We start from the raw sequence: 18,310 nt of genomic DNA on the forward strand, positions 1-18,310 counted from the left end.
ACATGTGTTTTTTCCCCCCACTTTCCTCTTATTCATGGAGAATGGATCACTTGCTAGGATCAGCTCGGCATAGCTCACCTAATCAGTTCTTTGCCATTGAAAAGGCCCAGGTGGCACATCAGTCTTTCCAGTCCTCTGCATGTAACACATAAGAGGTTTGTCTTCCGAGAATGGAAATGTTTTAGTCTAACTAAATAAATGGCCTCAATATAGAGGTAACTGGGTGAAAATTGATGGCCTGCAACATACAGGATTATATCAGATTAGATGATGTATAATGGTATCTTCTAGCCTTAAACTCTCTGAAAATATAACACTATGAAAAATGTCATAGAGTATCATAAATGAATTTAGCATTTTTAGTCAGTGTAAATACTCTGAAAAACTAGTGCACAAATAGAGAAAAGTGCAGACTTTGTATTCCAAAATTCATGTGAAAATGTAAAATGGATAAACCAAAATATTTATAGTCTTTATATAACCGATGATTAAAATAATTCTAGCACATAAATACATATATAATTAGGTATTATCGATTTTATTATTTATTTGTGAGTTTACAATGAGATTATGAGTTCTGTTCATGTGGGTAAGTGTTTGCAGTCCATTTCTTGGTTTACTACTACTACTACCACTGCTGCTGCTACCTCTACTACTACTATTACTGCCACATTTTATTCAAGATTTTAAAGTCCATGTTTTCTTTTGAAATCTGTGAACCCAGCAGAGAAATGTCAGCTTGTGAAAGCATGCATTCAAATGTTCTGCTCAAACATTATTAGATGACAGTGTGATAACAAAAGGTGGGGGTAAGAGGTAAATAAAATATATACAGTGGGTGAGGTTCTCTGCTATGCCCAGCTTGTGTTGAGTTCAGCAGAGTAAGAGAGCTTGCCATGGCTCTAACATGTATTTAGAGCCTTGAACCAACTAACATTGGTATCTAAGGGTATGTCTACACTACCCTCCTCGTTCGAACTAGGAGGGTAATGTAGGCATACCGCACTTGCAAATGAAGCCCGGGATTTGAATTTCCCGGGCTTCATTTGCATAAGCGGGGAGCCGCCATTTTTAAAACCCCGCTGGTTCGAACCCCGTGCAGCGCTAACCTTCTCCTGTGTCCTGACACATCACCTGAATATATTTTTTCCTCCTGATCTATTAAAAAGAATTTATATTTTCATGACAATAATTGTTACCTTTGGGCTGTTTTAAGGGGACTTTACTTATAGTAGACATTGCGTGTATGGAATGTTTGCAATACTGCTTAGCAGAAAGCAAACGACCCTGGTTCCATGGAAGCCAAATTGACATAAAAATCATTTAAATAAGTGAAGAAGACAAAAATAAAATTATGTAATGTTTTTATTTTGAATATACAGTGAACCCTCGTTTATCGCGGTAGATAGGTTCCAAACCCGACCGCGATAGCTGAAAATCCGCGAAGTAGGGACACCATATTTACGTATTTATTTAACATGTATACAGTGAGCCCTCGCTACTTCGCGGTTCGACCATCGCGGATTCACGTATATACATACGTAATGAAAAAAGTCCGCGAAGTTGTGAATCCGCGATGGTCGAACCGCGAAGTAGCGAGGGCTCACTGTACTTAAAACACCTTTTCCATTTTATTCTGCTCCCATGTTGAGCTGACTGGTAATAGGAGTAGCCTTGTATCTTAATAAAATTTAAAGATGGAAGAAGCCTTTTAGATCATAAGGCACACCCAACTGAAAGACCCAAGATTTCCTGACAGTCACTGCTAGCTGCTAATCATATCAACTGATGCATTGTCTAAAGCAGCACCACAGAAAGAAGTTGTTCATATTCTGTTAGACAGCACTCCCCGGCTGTGTCTAGACTGCATCCCTTTTCCGTAAAAGGGATGCAAATTAGACACATCGCAATTGCAAATGAAGCGGGGATTTAAATCCCCCCCGCTTCATTTGCATAAACATGGCTGCCGCTTTTTTCCGGCTTGGAGCATTGCCGGAAAAAAGCGCCAGTCTGGACGGGGATCTTTTGGAAAATAAAGCCTTTTCCGAAAGATCCCTTATTCCTCTTAAAATAAGGAATAAGGGATCTTTCGGAAAAGGCTTTATTTTCCGAAAGATCCCCATCCAGACTGGCGCTTTTTTCCGGCAAAGCTCCGAGCCAGAAAAAAGCAGCAGACATGTTTATGCAAATGAAGCGGGGGGGATTTAAATCCCCGCTTCATTTGCAATTGCGATGTGTCTAATTTGCATCCCTTTTACGGAAAAGGGATGCAGTCTAGACACAGCCCCAATCTTTTATTATTCCATCTTTCTACTTACTACTCAGGCTACTAGTATGTATTCACCTATAACAAATGCCAACAATATATTTTTTTTAGGTTGCTTTACATTATTTACCTTTCTGTCTCCCAGCCACAGCTATGCTTAATAGCTAGCTGGTCTTGCTGAGTGAGTATGTAAACAGTCTTTGCCTAAATTTGTAGCATTTTTATAATGTATTTCTCAGGAACATTGATAATATGTAAGACTATGTCTCCACGTTTCCCCACAGTTCCCTCTATGCAAAGATCTGCTTCTCCAATCCCAGTGCATCAGGCTGTGTCTAGACTACAAAGTTCTATCGGAAAAAAATGCAAATTGCGAACCGCTTTTCTTCCAGAAGAGGCTTTTCTGACAATTGGTCCCTCTACACTGGGCCAAATGTTGGGAAAAAAGCTTCTTTCTTTCTTTCATCCCTTCTTCCTCGTAGAACTATGTTTATAGCGATGCCGAAAAAACACATCTGCTTTTCCGCATTCCTTAGACATGGCAGAGCTTTTCTGGGATACCTCCAGTATCCCAGAAAAACTTTGCAGTCTAGACATACCCTAGGTCTTTCACCTTCCTCCTGTAGCCCTATTTCATCCCCATTGCTCTTCCACAGATTCTATCCCTACCTCAGCATTGAGGGATCTGAACAAATATATACTATATATTTGAGAGAGTTTGTCTGTCTCTGTTTGTTCAAGAATGCCTCCTAAACATAAGAGCCAGGACCACTTAATTAAGTATACAGCTTCCCCTTTTCATAACTTAAAGCAAGGTCAGGTTTGGTTGTGCCAGGAGAATGGAATGTGCTTTCTCAGAAAACCATACAGAAATGAGGTAGAATTACCAGGCAGGTGAAAGAGGCTGGCTGGGGTTGCCCCCTCTCCTGTCCAGGATTGGCCCAGCCCTGAGCCTCCCACCTCCCAGGTGCCCTTTAGGGAAGGGGAGGGCTGAAGCTTTTCTCCCTGATTCATATATGAACATTGCCGGCTGTTCCCCTTTGTCAGTGAGCAAGGGGAAGGTGCAGCTTGCTGCATTCCACACCCTGGCTGGGAGGTGGGAGGGTCAGACTCCTTTGCAGATCAGTAGAGTAGGGACAGCTAGGATTTGTGCCTACTAATTAAGTTTAAGAGGTGAATGTAAAGGAAAATTGTTATACCTCTTTAATAGAACTCTAAGGACCCAGTCCTGCAAATATATAGGCATGTGCTTAACTGTGTGCCTGCAAGCATTCTCATTAATGGGACAACTGACACATGTAATGTTAAGGATGTGCACAAGTGTTTGCAGAATTGGGACATACATTTGGATCTTTTGTCTCCAAAACAATGTCAAAACAAGAAAATTCCCATCTAATTATAGCCCATTGTATCGACTATTCTAAATGTTACGTCAAATGCCGTGAAAGGGCTGTTTAGATTCAAAGAGGAGGACCAGCTTAAGCCAGTGTGTCTTCCTAATACTAATCGGTATGATGCAATTACCCAATTATCCATATTATGCTTTAGTTAAAGAAAGAACATTTTAAATTACTGCATCTTTTATCCTAACACTCGCTTCTTCTTCTCTTTTACAGGAAAAAGTAGAATATGCCTTCCTGATTATTTTTACAGTTGAAACGTTTTTGAAGATTATAGCATATGGATTATTATTACACCCCAATGCATACGTTAGAAATGGATGGAATTTACTGGATTTTGTAATAGTAGTAGTAGGGTAAGTCACTCACACTTCACTTTTTAAAAAAGGCTTTAAAAACATTGTTCTGGAAATGGGGTATCATTTTTATGACAAGGTAGCTGTATGCCTTAGTCTGATGGGACTAAGAGTTTATGGCTTCTCACTTTTACTCATATATACTGTATTGTTCAGTTTACATGAGTGAGGATGCAGGATCAAATCCTAAAAGATTTCCAGTTCAGAATGGAGAACCTTGGGATCATATTGTTCAATCAGCCTCAAAGCAGAAGACCATAATGAATTAAATGAGTTCTGCTTAGAATCTGATGGCATAACAAGATCCAATATTGGAGTTCTTTCCTGCAAACTCGTGTACATATGAGTTGTCCCATTGCACCCAATGGGACTGTTCAGATGAATAAAGGTTTGTTGGGTTGGGTCCATAATTCTTCAGGACTCAGATGTGTAGAGTTACACTGCCTGCCTCACATGCAGCACCAGAAAAGCTCTTCCTGTACCTGCTGAGCCTCCCTGGCATGAAAGAGAGATGGAACACTTCTGTCCTCTTTCATGGGGTGTCACACACTGGTACCCTCCTTACCATACAGCTTGGTGCAGAGGATAGGTTGGAGCCATGACTCTGTTTACATCCTGCCCTCCCTGTCCCATGTGGAGGTTCCATGACCCCCCAGGAGAGTAGTTAGGAAGCACGTCCAGCACTCTCCATTATGTAGGAACAACCCTTCTGCCCAGCCCACAAGTGTGGGGAAATTCCTTATTGCTACCTAATTGTCACTATGTAATGGTGCAAAGGCTCTGTAACATCTGTCCCTTGTTGTACCAGCAGGTTTTATATTCTGACTTGTCGTTGATTCACTTTGTGTTACATGCTACATGAGAAGACTCTACATCTGAGCATCAAAGAGTTAATCTTACTGCATATGTTCTCTTTTTCCCCTAAAGATGCAGATATTGTCTGATGAGACTGAAATAAGGAATTTTTTCAATAGTGAAGATCCTGTTAAGTAAAGAAATGAAAATAAAAAGGTCCCAGTGAAATGCTGCGCCATTTAATATAACTCGAAATACTGCTGCTGTCTTGCACAGACAGCCTTGGCATATAACATCCCATAATCATAATACAGTTTTAAAAACAGTTTAAATGATACTCAGAATTTGCCTTTTTAACTGAAATGAGCCAGGAATTTGAGAGACTGAGCAAGAGAAGGAGACCTGCCCCGACAGAGGGAGAGATAAGCTGGCAATTACCTTGGGGCCTGGAAATTCAAAGGGGCCTGGTCTCCTAGCCCCAGCCGTTGGTACTGCAACAGCAGTGGCTGGAGCTTCAGGCCCTTTAAATTAGGAGGGCTGAGTGTCCTTAGCCCCGCCCCTTTTGTCCACGGCCCACTTCTTCTGAGGCATGGAACTGCCCTCCCCACACCTTGACCCGGATCCAGTGGTGGCTGTCAGTCCTGCTGTTCCAACGTCACGTCACTGAGGTATAAAATAGCGTATGGGGAGACTGTGTTATACCATCTTGTACGTTACCTCTATAGTTGGCTCTGTCTCAAAAACATCATATTATGACAAGAAAATTATCACCTAGTTACTACAACTGGATAATTTTAATTACATCAAATGCTAAGCCTGAATCCAGGTAAATAAGAATTGGATTGTCTCCCATCAAATATTCATTTTGTGACCCAAGTCACCAAACCAGAATAAGAAGGCTTATTGTATGAGGTGCAAACCATGTAGTCAAAGATCCAACCCACCATGACAGAGTACAAGGAACCCTAAGAAAACACAGGTCAGTGCTCTTACCCAAGCACCCACGTTTTAAGATAATCAGTTACAGAACATAAGGGCCAGTTATTTGATTTACGTACACCCTTAAGAGAGAAGCCCACTGAAAAACTGATTTTTGTATTTGACCCTATGTAGAAGGAAAATCAACTTTGGATATGATTCTTCTTGAATTAATTCATTATGGAACTTCATTAGACATTTTAATAGCTTCAAAGGACTGCCATTGGTGTCCAGCATTACACGCATTAAATTAAATGCTTTTATTGTGCATTGTCAGCACAAAATGTAATGGTTTCAATGGCGAAATCATTACAGGTGTTCCAAGGTGCACATCTGTAAGACAAGAAACTATGATGCATATACAGAAAGCAGTTTTCTAGAATAAATAATTTGGGCATTTAATTGAAAGATTATTAAATGACCTTAATGCACTGTGTTGGATAGTAAATCTTATGTTTTCAAGAAAACCAAGTGCTTGATGGCTTTGCAGCTTGATGAGGACTGATATATGCTGGCACAGCTGAAAGTCAGCCCTGCACTTTTTTCTCTGTCCCAACTCAGTCAAAACTCTCATTGAAATCAATCAGTGTATTGCTTAGGGAATATTCCACCCACTTGTTTAGTGCCTGGTCCTCCATTTTCTTTTCAGGCTAAATTTCCACTGATGTCAGTGGGAGCTTTGCCTGAGAAAAGGCTCCAGAGTCAGATCCCAAGGATGGAAGTTTGCATAGCAGTTCTCTGTACCCATGGACCTCTGGTTTGAAGGAATTACTTATCCACTAAGTGCCTGACAGCCTCTCCCCCACTCAGGCCTGATTCAGCAATGTACTTAAGCATCTTCCTAACTTTAGGAACCTGAATATTTTAATTGAAGTCAATGTGATTACCTGCATGCTTACAGTTAGGCCCGTATATAACTGGGGGATAAACTGTTAAATGTCTGCATTCTGCCATCGCTTAAGATATGTTGATCTCTGGATTTGCATAAATTCAGTTGGTCAGATCAGGACCCCAAGATCTGAGAACTCCTAGGAAAGGGGAGTGAGTGATCCAAGTTGGGTGTTCATGGGCTCTGGGAAGAAGCTTCCAGTATTCCATTCTGGCAAGCTACTAAACATAACGGCTGTGTCTAGACTGGCCAGTTTTTCCGGAAAATCAGTCGCTTTTCCGGAAAAACTTGCCAGCTGTCTACACTGGCCGCTTGAATTTCCGCAAAAGCACTGACTTCCTACTGTAAGAAATCAGTACTTTTTGCGGAAATACTATGCTGCTCCCATTCAGGCAAAAGTCCCTTTTAATAGAATCATAGAATAATAGGACTGGAAGGGATCTCGAGAGGTCATCGAGTCCAGCCCCCCCGCCCTCAAGGCAGGATCAAGCTCCGTCTACACCATCCCTGACAGATGCCTATCTAACCTGTTCTTAAATATCTCCAGAGAGGGAGATTCCACCACCTCCCTTGGCAATTTATTCCAATATTTGACCACCCTGACAGTTAGGAATTTTTTCCTAATGTCCAATCTAAACCTCCCCTGCTGCACTTTAAGCCCATTACTCCTTGTCCTGTCCTCAGAAACCAAGAGGAACAAATTTTCGCCTTCCTCCTTGTGACACCCTTTTAGATATTTGAAAACCGCTATCATGTCCCCCCTTAATCTTCTTTTTTCCAAACTAAACAAGCCCAGTTCATGAAGCCTGGCTTCATAGGTCATGTTCTCTAAACCTTTAATCATTCTTGTCGCTCTTCTCTGTACCCTTTCCAATTTCTCCACAACTTTTGCGCAAAAGGGCCAGTGTAGACAGCTGAGATTTGTTTTTCGCAAAAAAGCCCCGATCGCGAAAATGGCAATTGGGGCTTTTTTGCGGAAAAGCGCATCTAGATTGGCACGGACGCTTTCCGCAAAAAGTGCTTTTGTGGAAAAGCGTCCGTGCCAATCTAAACGCTCTTTGCCGAAAATGCTTTTAACGGAAAACTTTTCCGTTAAAAGTATTTCCGGAAAATCATGCCAGTCTAGACGTAGCCAACATGTTTTTCAGCAGCACTGCAATTCTGGATGCTTTATAACTAGAGCTGTGAAAAACCTTCCAGACAAAACTCAGAAACAGAGGAAATTTGCCTGCTTTCATGTCTATTTTAGAAACCTAAAATACAGGACAAGTTCATCCAAATTTTTGCTGAGGTCACACACCTTTCAGTGGAACAAGGCTGAGTAGATCAGGCATTGGGCGATAGATCTGTGTGGAAATCTGTATATTGCTCACTGTGGCTTACATGACTCAGACCTGAAATCTAGCAAAACATGGAAGTTTTCACAGCCCAAATAGAAGTATAGCTGCAAAATTAAATACACTTTAAGACCACTTCTGACCTTAACTGGTTGCTTCAGTTTTAACTGTCATTGTAACTGAACTTCCATTCTAAGAGTACTTTTCTCATTGACTTCTGTCATCTAAGAAATGCGTTATGAAATGTCTGACTGTAAGGAAGGCTGGGTTTTTGTTGTTGTTTTTGTTTGTTTTTTTGCTATGTTTAGCATGTTGAACTGTAGTGTCATTGGGAGTTCATATAATTTACACAATTTAAAACTGGTAGTTTCTTGTCATTATCTGTTTAATGTTCTAAAAGAGAGATTGATTTTTGCAAACCTCATATTCCATAATGGTTTAACAAAAAGCAACGATAAAGTAGCTTCATCTGTGTAAAACTGGCAGAGTGTAAGCTAGCCGAATGTTAATGTAGTGGCTATTATGCGATCATCTTTCTCTTAGAGGAGTAGAAGCTCTTTTACTTCATAACTCTTCTGACATATTTTAATACATAAATACATGTCTCCTTCTGACATCTGAACAGCTTTTTCAGAACTATCCACAGTTCAAGCAATTCCTAACACTTTTGATTACTTGATAAATGGTTGGTGATGATGACCTTGCTTTTCTTTTTATTTGGTAGATTGTTTAGTGTAATTTTGGAACAATTAACCAAAGAATCAGAAGGAGGTAGCCACTCAGGTGGCAAACCAGGTGGCTTTGATGTCAAAGCCCTAAGAGCCTTCCGTGTGTTGCGACCGCTCCGGCTTGTATCAGGAGTACCCAGTAAGTTATTTTATATTTAATTGTGTTGGTGTGAATAAAAGAACCATTCTATTGTATTATCTTTCCAGATTATTTAACCTTCTTTCTCCAGAGAGTAGAATAAAAGTGACAGGATGAAGCTGATTTTAGTTATCTGGTTATGTAGATAAAATGTGTTTCAAGATGTATGATATCCTGTTTGAAGCAGCATAAGGGATTGTGAACTCATTCAGTGTATGATCATCTTACACAGTTCAGGAGGCAGACAGAAGAGTACATTTAACTTTTAGGAATTTTATATGAAGTAAATTACATAGCAAAAGAAGATGCTCCAGATACTTCTTTGGGGTATCAAAATCCTGGGAAATTTACTGTGTAGGTAGTCCTAAAATTGACTGTATGTGTACACCACAGCAAAAAACACGTTTTCTGCCCTCCCTGCACACAAATAATTCCTGTTGATCTTAACTGGATTCATGCCTCAGGGAATAAAAGAGCAATTTTCAAAACTAGAAAACTTGAAAAATAGAGACTTTATTTTAAAAGAAGATATTTGAAATTTCTAATTATTCTTTCTATTTTCTTTTAATTCATTACTAATTACTGGTGTTTTGAGTTGACTGGTGTTTTGTTTCCCACATTTGATCCAGCAGCAAAGTAAAAATGCGGTGTTTATTACATCATAATCTGTTGCCGTGGAAATAATTGTGATGGTACAGCTTTGTTAAAATAACTTCAGTGGAGAATCAAGCAGATGGGGAGAGGAAGGTTGATCTGTGAGGGAGAAAACCTTTGTTTAAATATACAAAGGAGACTGATTCTGTCTTCTTTGATACCTGGCCACTCCTAGTCACTTGTGGCTTGAAGTGTTATCAGTGAGAGCAGAATTTGATACATATACATTTAGGGAAAAGAAAAACTATAAAAACTATGTAGAAGGTTAATTAATGTGTCCAAATATTTTAAAGGTGTTTTCGGTGTATCAGTTTTCAAGATCTTTACTGTATAGCTGCAGTGCTCTCTAATAGCATTGTAGGCCTTCTGGAGACCTTCAATGAGCTCAGTGCAGCTGGATTTCCCCTGCACCTGCCTGCCCTAAGCTCATTGCAAGATGACAGCCTGAGCACAGGATTCTTCAAGATTCTCCAGTTGATGTAAAATCCCAGCCCGCACCTTGAATTCATTCCATCTAAGGGGTTTGGATTCTTGTTGCTGCTTTTCAAGCATTGTTTTGTATTACATTAACATCGCTGAATGCAGACCGTGTTCAGTTAGAATTTTGGAACAGACTACAACGCTTTAAAATCTTTCAAAGTGGCTCTATGCTTCAATATTCACTTTTGAGCAGCTTCAAAATTCTGATTGTGCTGGTGCAGGAAGATTGTGGTGAATCTTGTTTGGGGGAACCATAGATTTACCACACTTTTAAAATTGATGGCATGCTATATTTATATATGTTTCTAATTATGTTCTAATTCCAGCAGATTTCATAATCAGGAAAAGTTAATTCCATAGAAAGTCTGGCTCAATACCTTTGTGTATGCTTTTTTTTTTTAGGTTTACAAGTTGTCCTGAACTCCATTATAAAAGCCATGGTTCCCTTGCTCCATATTGCCCTTTTGGTATTGTTTGTAATCATAATCTATGCTATTATAGGATTGGAACTTTTTATTGGAAAAATGCACAAATCATGTTTTCTTGTTGATACAGGTAAGTAATGAAGCCATTAATTTATACAAGGGACCAATCTCATTCCCTTTAAAATCAATAGGACTTCAGCAGAGGCCCTAAATGTTAAAACTACTGTAAATCTGAGTTTCCATAGGGATGCATGATTTTGGGAAAAAGCATGTCAAAAAATTTAGCCAGTGGGTCAGCTCAATAATGCAGCAGCAGCAGGAAACACAGTAATTGGACTTTGAATCCCAAGCTAGTGCAGAGCTAGTCATATCATAGAGCGTACATACCCTCCTGAGGCAGAAAGCTGGCTGTCTCTCTACTTCAGCACTTTGGGCCGCATGATTATAGGAACAAGCAAGTTCTGAGATGAGTAATAGACTAATCCAATCTTCCTACATTCAGATGGGGATTTAAATGATACTGTGAAAACATTTGATATGGGAGGTCTTCAGAGGAATGAAAGATTATCAGTAGAGAAATGAAGTTTTGTAAGTAGAGTACGTTTCCACTAGTGAGTCTGGAATCGAACAAACTAAATGCATGATCTAGTCCGGGACTACTTATCTGTGAAGAGGAAGGAAGTTGTTAATATGGGATGGAAGGAAGAAAGAAAGAGTAATGAGAAGTTAGCAAATGTTTGATCAACTTCAGTAACAGAAAGATTTTTTCAGATATTACCCAAAATTGTCAACATGCTTCCTTTCATTTGCACTGTTGTAGTCAGGCTGGCTCCAAGACATGAGAGAGATAAAGTGGGTCAGATAATATCTCTTACTGGACCAGCTTCTGCTGGTGAAAGAGTCAAGCTTTTGACCTGCACAGAACTGTTCTTCAGGTCTGGAAAAAGTATTTGGTGTCACAGCTAAATACAAGGTGGAACAGAGTGTTAACCCCTTGTGATTAACAATTTGTCCTACCTTTTGATTTGCTGTGACAGTCCAATGACTGTTTTCAGATTTGAAGAAGAGCTCTGTGTATATAAAGCTTATCTACTTCACCAACAGAAATTAAAATATATTACCTACCCACCGTCTCTCTTTCATGTCATTGTTATTTCATATGAAGTGTTTTCTCTGTTCATTTTTGAGTATGACAACATTTATAAATGTAGGATGTGATCCTGAGAGATGATGAGCACCCTGCATCAAACCTTAGATCCCCAGCACTTTGCAGGATTGATACTTGAATGAATAATCTCTGCAAGTGATGCTTGAGTCTTGGCGTTTCTCCTCACAAGCAAGTTAGTCACACACAAAAAATTGATACTGCAGAATTCTGAAATATTTTCTGGTCAATTTCAGATATATTAGCTGAAGATGATCCAGCACCTTGTGCGTTCTCAGGGAATGGACGTCAGTGTGCCATGAATGGCACCGAATGTAAGGGCGGCTGGGTTGGACCAAATGGAGGCATAACCAACTTTGACAATTTTGCCTTTGCAATGTTAACTGTGTTCCAGTGTATAACCATGGAAGGATGGACTGATGTGTTATACTGGGTAAGTAACTTAGCAAGAAATAGAAATCTCTGAACTTTGCTTACTATTAAATAAGCTTCAATATGCAGATGAGAAACTAACTGTGTTTAACAACACTGTGAGCAAGAAATCTTGGCAAGATAGTTCTGCTGTAAAGGAGCACAGCTGAACTCTTCTTTCAGTCACAGCATCTCACTGGATTCCTCAGGCTAAAAAGCCCTTTCAGAAGCAGATTTCTTTATTGCTGATTTTTGTAAGTCTATTCCATTAGGATACATTTAATCTTATATTTATGTCCCTTATACTAGCATCCTTTATGCAAGCCTATAGTTTTGAAGTAGGTCTTTTCTGATTTTGTTTAAAAGCTCTCTTTCTGCATCTTCATAGTATTATAGTAAATTAGATCCACGCAAGCTCTCAGCTGTCTTCATTTGCCTTGGGGACTACATACCATTTTTTCAGACATGCCAAACATTGACGACCATGCTTCAATAAAGGTTTAGGCCCAAGTATGTCACCATAGAAACAGCAAAAATATATGCCAGAAGCTATCACAACTGAATAGGAACCAACCCTGAAAACATTTATGTATTTCCAAGCACAGTACTTATTTTTTGGCATTATAGTAGACCTAAAGACCCAGTTGAGATTGGCATACCATTGTATCCAGCACTGCAATGGGGCATAATGAGAAGCAAAGATTTTATGATGTAAATGAACAATCAGAAGGAGATATTTTCACCCACATTTTACAGAGCAATTAAGCCGCAGATTTTTAAAGGTAGTTAGGCATCTAAATATGCAGATATACACCTAATGGGATTTGCCAAAGAGTCTAAATCCCATTACAGTCAATGGGAATTAAGCAGTTATCTGTGTATTTAGGCCCCCCAGTACCTCTAAAAAACTGACCCTAAGTAATCTCCCTAAGGTCACACAGGAAGCCTGTCGCAGAATTGTAGTCTAGTGCATTAACCTCAAGACCAAACTTCCTCCTTAAAGTCAATGGGACTATTCATAGTAATCACTGTGTTCAGTAATAAAGTGTTCACAAAATCAGGATGTTAGTAAATATAAGAAAAAAAAACCCTTAGATTTTAATGAACTGATGAAACAAGAGAAAAATGGTGAATTAAATATCCTGAACAATATGATGTTAAAATGGGGGGGGGGGGGGGGAGGTATGTTACCAAAAGTGAACTTTTTTGTTGCTGGAATTGCAACCTGTAAGTGAGTCTGTGGGTCTTTTACTCACAGTAGCCCATGAGTTGGATTGCTGTGTCATGAGTGTGACCAAGTAGGATTAATTGCAAATATCAAAATCGGCTTTGAAATAATTAATGCAGTAAGGGTATTTTATTATCCAGTGAATGGGTACTTATGTAGCCCAGGGTTATTTGTTGCAAATGAAGATGAAGCATAGTGTAGCTAAAAATGAAATAACACATCAAGATGTGTAGCTCTGGCATTTATTCCAGCATGATATTGAGTTGCCTAACTACAGAAACATTTCTTAATATGATATCACAATTACAAAATAATTAAAATGGCAAATCAACAAACTCTAAGATTGCAAGATACAAACTTGGCAAAATATTGAACTTTGCTTACCAGAAAATACAGTTAGAGCTCTGAAAGACAGCCCAATTCTGCACTTAGTAGCTTACTTAAAATGCAGGCTTGGGTCCAAATCAGACACTTATGACATTAAGTGTTACTCATATAAGGTATATTTTTTGCTTTCTATAATTTGGTGCTTGTTTCATGGAACAATCAGATCATGTACTTGTTATCTCTTTCTATTTCTCACTGCTTCTTTTGCTTGCTTTCTCTACTTATTGTTTCCTAATTTCCTCTGGAGACTTTATGAATGCACAATTTGTGCATGTGTTTTATGCCATTTGTATTTGTGTTGAGGAAAACAATATCTCTCCCATGCCCCATAACAGAGAAGGAAAGGCAGAGGAGGGTGCATAGAAAACACATGCTCTTTTAATTTTTAGAAGCAAAAGCATACCCAGATTTTGTTATGAACCTATTTATTATTTCTTTTAATATATACAAAGATAATTTATCCTAAATTATGTAGGAAATATAACACATTTTAAAATACATAATTCATACAGAATAATAATAATAATGGAGATTGCCTATCTCCTAGATAGGGAAGGGACCTTGAAAGATCATTGAGTCCAGTCCCCTGCCTTCACAGCAGGACCAAGTACTATCCCTGATGAATTTTTGCCCCAAATCCCTAAATGGCCTCCACAAGGATTGAACTCACAACCCCGGATTTAGCAGGCCAATGCTCAAACCACTGAGCTATCCCTCCCCTTAATAAAATAAATAAGGGAGCTATCCCTTAATAAAATAAAAAAGGGAGCTATCCCTCCCTCCTTAATAAAATCAATTAATTAAGCTGAAAACTTTTCTTCCTTTAATAATTAATCACCCAGTTGGTTCATCAGATGAAAAAATAAAAATAAGCCCTCTGTTATAAAAGTAAGACCTCCATCATAAAACTCCAGACTCCCCAAACATTAAAAAAACAAAAAACAAAACAGATGAACCTTGCAATATGCCCGTAAAGTCATCAAACTGAGGCTATTTGAGACCAAGAAAGTCAGTAACAAGCCAAGCTGATAACTGACTCCTTATATAACTATACAGTTTTTCCACATGGAAGATATTTACAGTTACAAAGGTATCACTTTTCATTTCATTGCAAAAGACCTTGAGGTTATTGAGCAGAAACTCAAAGACTCATACCCACCTTGTAAAATATTCCAAATATTTTGCTCCGAATTTGATTTGAAGACACTATTTTATATATGTAATTTAAATATATAATTAATTTGTTGAAAAATATATTAATTAAATAAGTACTTAATAAACAATTTATTTATATATTTTAATTTAAATAACACTGGTTCTTGGCCCTCTCTCTCAGTTGATACAATACACTTTTGATTGCCAACCTAGCATCCTTTGACCAGATGGAAGAATGTCACTTTTCTCAATTTGGTTTTAACTGTTGATGAAGCTGTGGCAGGTTTATCTGCTATTATCTAATACAGGCAGTCCCCAACTTACGTCGGATCCGCAGTTATGAACGCGGCTTTTCTCGCCCCGGAGGACACGGACTGCAGGACCTCGCGGTCCTGCCGCCCGTGTACTCCGGGGCGAGAAAAGCTGTTCCGCGTCTCCCTGGTCTGCAGACCAGGAAGACGCGGAGCAAAGCCGCGGAGGGGCTCGGGTAGCCGGGCAGCCCAGGCGTGCCTGGGCTGTCCCGCTGCAGGCGTGCTCCAAGGCTTTGCTCCCCGGCTCCCTGCAGACCAGGGAGGTGGGGAGCAAAGCCTCGGAGCACGCCAGCAGTGGGACAGTGCGGCGCGCCTGGACTGTCCCGCTGCCCACGTGCTCTGTGGCTTTGCTCCGTGTCTCCCAGGTCAGCAGACCAGGGAGACAGAGCAAAGCCGTGGAGGACTTGGGCGTCCCCACCCCCATCTCCCTGGTCTGCTGGGGGGGTGCAGCTAGTGCCCCCCCCCCAGCAGACCAGGCTTTTCTTGCCTATCCCTGGGGTAGAGCAGCTGGGGGCTGCCAGGTTGGTCCCGCAGCGCTGCTCCGGACCAACCCGGCACCACCCCAGCTGCTCTGCCCCAGGAGTCCTGATTCAGCCGCTGCTGGTCAGTTTCAGCAGGGGCTGAATCAGGACGCCTGAGGCAGAGCAGCTGGGGTGCTACTGGGTTGCTCCAGTAGCGCCGAGGAGCCGCGCTACTGGAGCAACCCAGCAGCAGCCCAGCTGCTCTGCCACAGGCGTCCCCAAGTCAGCCGCTGCTGAAACTGACCAGCGGCTGACTACAGGAAGCCCGAGGCAGAGTTGCTCTGTCCCAGGCTTCCTGGAATCAGCTGCTGATCAGTTTCAGCAGCAGCTGACTTGGGGACGCCTGGGTTTCTTAAGTTGAATCTGTATGTAAGTCAGAACTGGTGTCCAGATTCAGCCGCGGTTGAAACTGATCTGTTTCAGCAGCAGCTGACGCCAGTTCCGACTTACATACAGATTCAACTTAAGAACAAACCTACAGTCCCTATCTTGTACGTAACCCGGGGACTGCCTGTAAGTGAAAAACTTTTGGTAATAACAGTGAAGAAAAGTATAAAAGTTTTGTGCTGTCGAGCGATCGTACATATTTGTTTTGAATTGAAACAAACCCCCAAAACCCTCCATTATCTCTGTATTTTAACTTGTGTTTATGTTTTTGTGGGCTCTTTATAGTTTTATGAAGTTATTGATGGAGACAAAATAACATGAGAGCCAAGTCTCCTAATGGTATTTCAGTAATCCAGATGCTGAAATGCAGTCAGGAGAACAGATCCTTTCTAAATGTGGCATTGTTCATAGTTACCTAAAGTGTTGAAAATACAAATACAACGATAAGAATCTGCACACACTCCTGGTTTTCATTTGTTCACTGTGTGACCAGTAAAACTGCCTATATAGCATTATCTTGTGGGAAAATGTCAATTGGGTTGGAGTGAGTATGTGCAATGTTTTGTATCCAGATGGATATTTTCAGATGAGATGTCCTGTGGTGCTGGAACACTTTATATAGTGGGGGCGCTAAAAGCCAGTGGTCTCTAAGCTTTATAATTCATGCCACCCTTACTCCTGTCCTTGTCCCTTCCCTCAGAGTGAGGAGCTTGGTTGCGACCACAGCTAGGGGTGGGATTAGATCTCTGGGTGTGAGGCTGGCAGCTAGGACCTCATGTGTGGGACCAGAAGCAGAGCCCTAGACACAGTGCCAGCAGGAGGCAGGACCATAGACATGGGATCAGCAGCATCTGGGAACCCAGGCATAGGGCTGGTAGAAGCTGGGAATGGAGTCCTGGGTGCAGGGCTGGTGACTGCTGGGAGCCTGGACTTAGGGCCAGGTGCGGAGTCCAGGCTACCAGGAGGGGGTACTGAAGCACCCCCACACAGCAGAGGTGGGTAAAATCAGGCCCAGGGTCTGGATCCAGCCTGCCAACAATTTCTTTCCACCTTCCCATCTGATTAGCAGAGCTTGCATACTTACAGTCTGCAGCATGTGTTCAGCTGCCCGTCCCCACACCTTGCTTCATCCTGCAGCAGAGCTGCTCCCAGGATTCTCCTACTAGCTGTGCAGAGCGGGGTGGTGGGGGGTGGGGAGCAGTGCTGTGCAGAGCAGCGGTGTGTGTGTGTGTGTGTGTGCTGAAGTCAAGGTATTCTCCTGCCCCTATACTCCATCTCTGCAGAGCAGGGATCAGGAAGAGGGAGACACACAGCAGAGCTGCTCCAATCTGAACTGTGGATGGTAAGTGACTCAGAGGTGTGCAGAGCAGTGGAGGAGGGAGACAACAGAGCAAGACAGATTCCCCTCAAACAGAGAGAATGTATTTTCTCTTAGAAACTTACCTAGCAGCAGCCAGCACACACACACACACACTGTGTCACTGTCACCCCCCCAGTCTGTGCCACACTGTCTCTGCTACACCCACACACAGTCGCCGCTACATACATACTGCTTCACACTCAACCTGTCACAAAATCTGTCTCTCGTACAGAAAGAGTCTCTCTCACACTCACACACTCTCTTTGTCTCTCTCTGTAGCCCCGAGTCCCACCCTTTCTGTCCAAGGCTCTGCCCCTTCCCCGAGGCCCAGAACCAGCCCGTGACCCCATATAAAAATTCATGAAGTAATTCCCCTTCCCATGAAAATTATTGTCCACTCTTGGATTAGATGATTAAATAATCTCTTCTTGCCAAATCTCTGTAAACTGCATGTGGCACTGAGCAGCCTCTGATGTTTCCATGTGTGGCCTGCTTGATCCCAGAACTAATATTGAGTGAGTGGGGGTGACACGGGGAGCTGGTCAAACATGCAATGGGGCTAGCCAAGGGTAGGACATTAGCCTGGCAGGGCAGGGGTAGGTGTGGCAGTGACATCACTACACCTTTTACAGTGCCGCACTTACTGGTTAAAGGATGTTTGGAGGCGGAGACCTCACAGAGAGTCTATGACAACAGCCAGGTTAGAGAGGCTGCAGGGTAGGGCAACCTCAGAGACCCCTGTGGCTTTGCTGCACGGACTCTCCTTCTTGAGGTCTGCCCTTGAGGACTGAGAGAGGATGCAGGGTAACAAACATGAGCCTGAGGTGGAGCCTCTTTGGAGTGTTCTCCTTTCCCAGAACTAATTGAGTTAGAAGACAGATATCCTGTGAAGAAGGTAAGACCCAGTGCAATGTTTGGTGCCAATGCAGCCTGATCCA

General features: G+C 41.4%; 1 protein-coding gene across 1 annotated transcript in view; it reads left to right on the forward strand.

Moving 5' to 3' along the window:
* The window catches only part of CACNA1D (calcium voltage-gated channel subunit alpha1 D), a 363,735-nt gene that overhangs the window by 130,591 nt on the left and 214,834 nt on the right, over positions 1 to 18,310 (forward strand). Inside the window, exons 4-7 of the mRNA XM_089781190.1 lie at positions 3,883 to 4,022; positions 8,746 to 8,888; positions 10,425 to 10,577; positions 11,849 to 12,045. Coding sequence (XP_089637316.1) covers positions 3,883 to 4,022; positions 8,746 to 8,888; positions 10,425 to 10,577; positions 11,849 to 12,045 — 633 coding nt within the window. The remainder of the gene's footprint in view (positions 1 to 3,882; positions 4,023 to 8,745; positions 8,889 to 10,424; positions 10,578 to 11,848; positions 12,046 to 18,310) is intronic.

The sequence above is a fragment of the Pelodiscus sinensis genome, chromosome 11 (genome assembly GCF_052426305.1).
Source record: "Pelodiscus sinensis isolate ZL-2025 chromosome 11, ASM5242630v1, whole genome shotgun sequence".
NCBI classification, from domain to species: Eukaryota; Metazoa; Chordata; order Testudines; family Trionychidae; genus Pelodiscus; species Pelodiscus sinensis.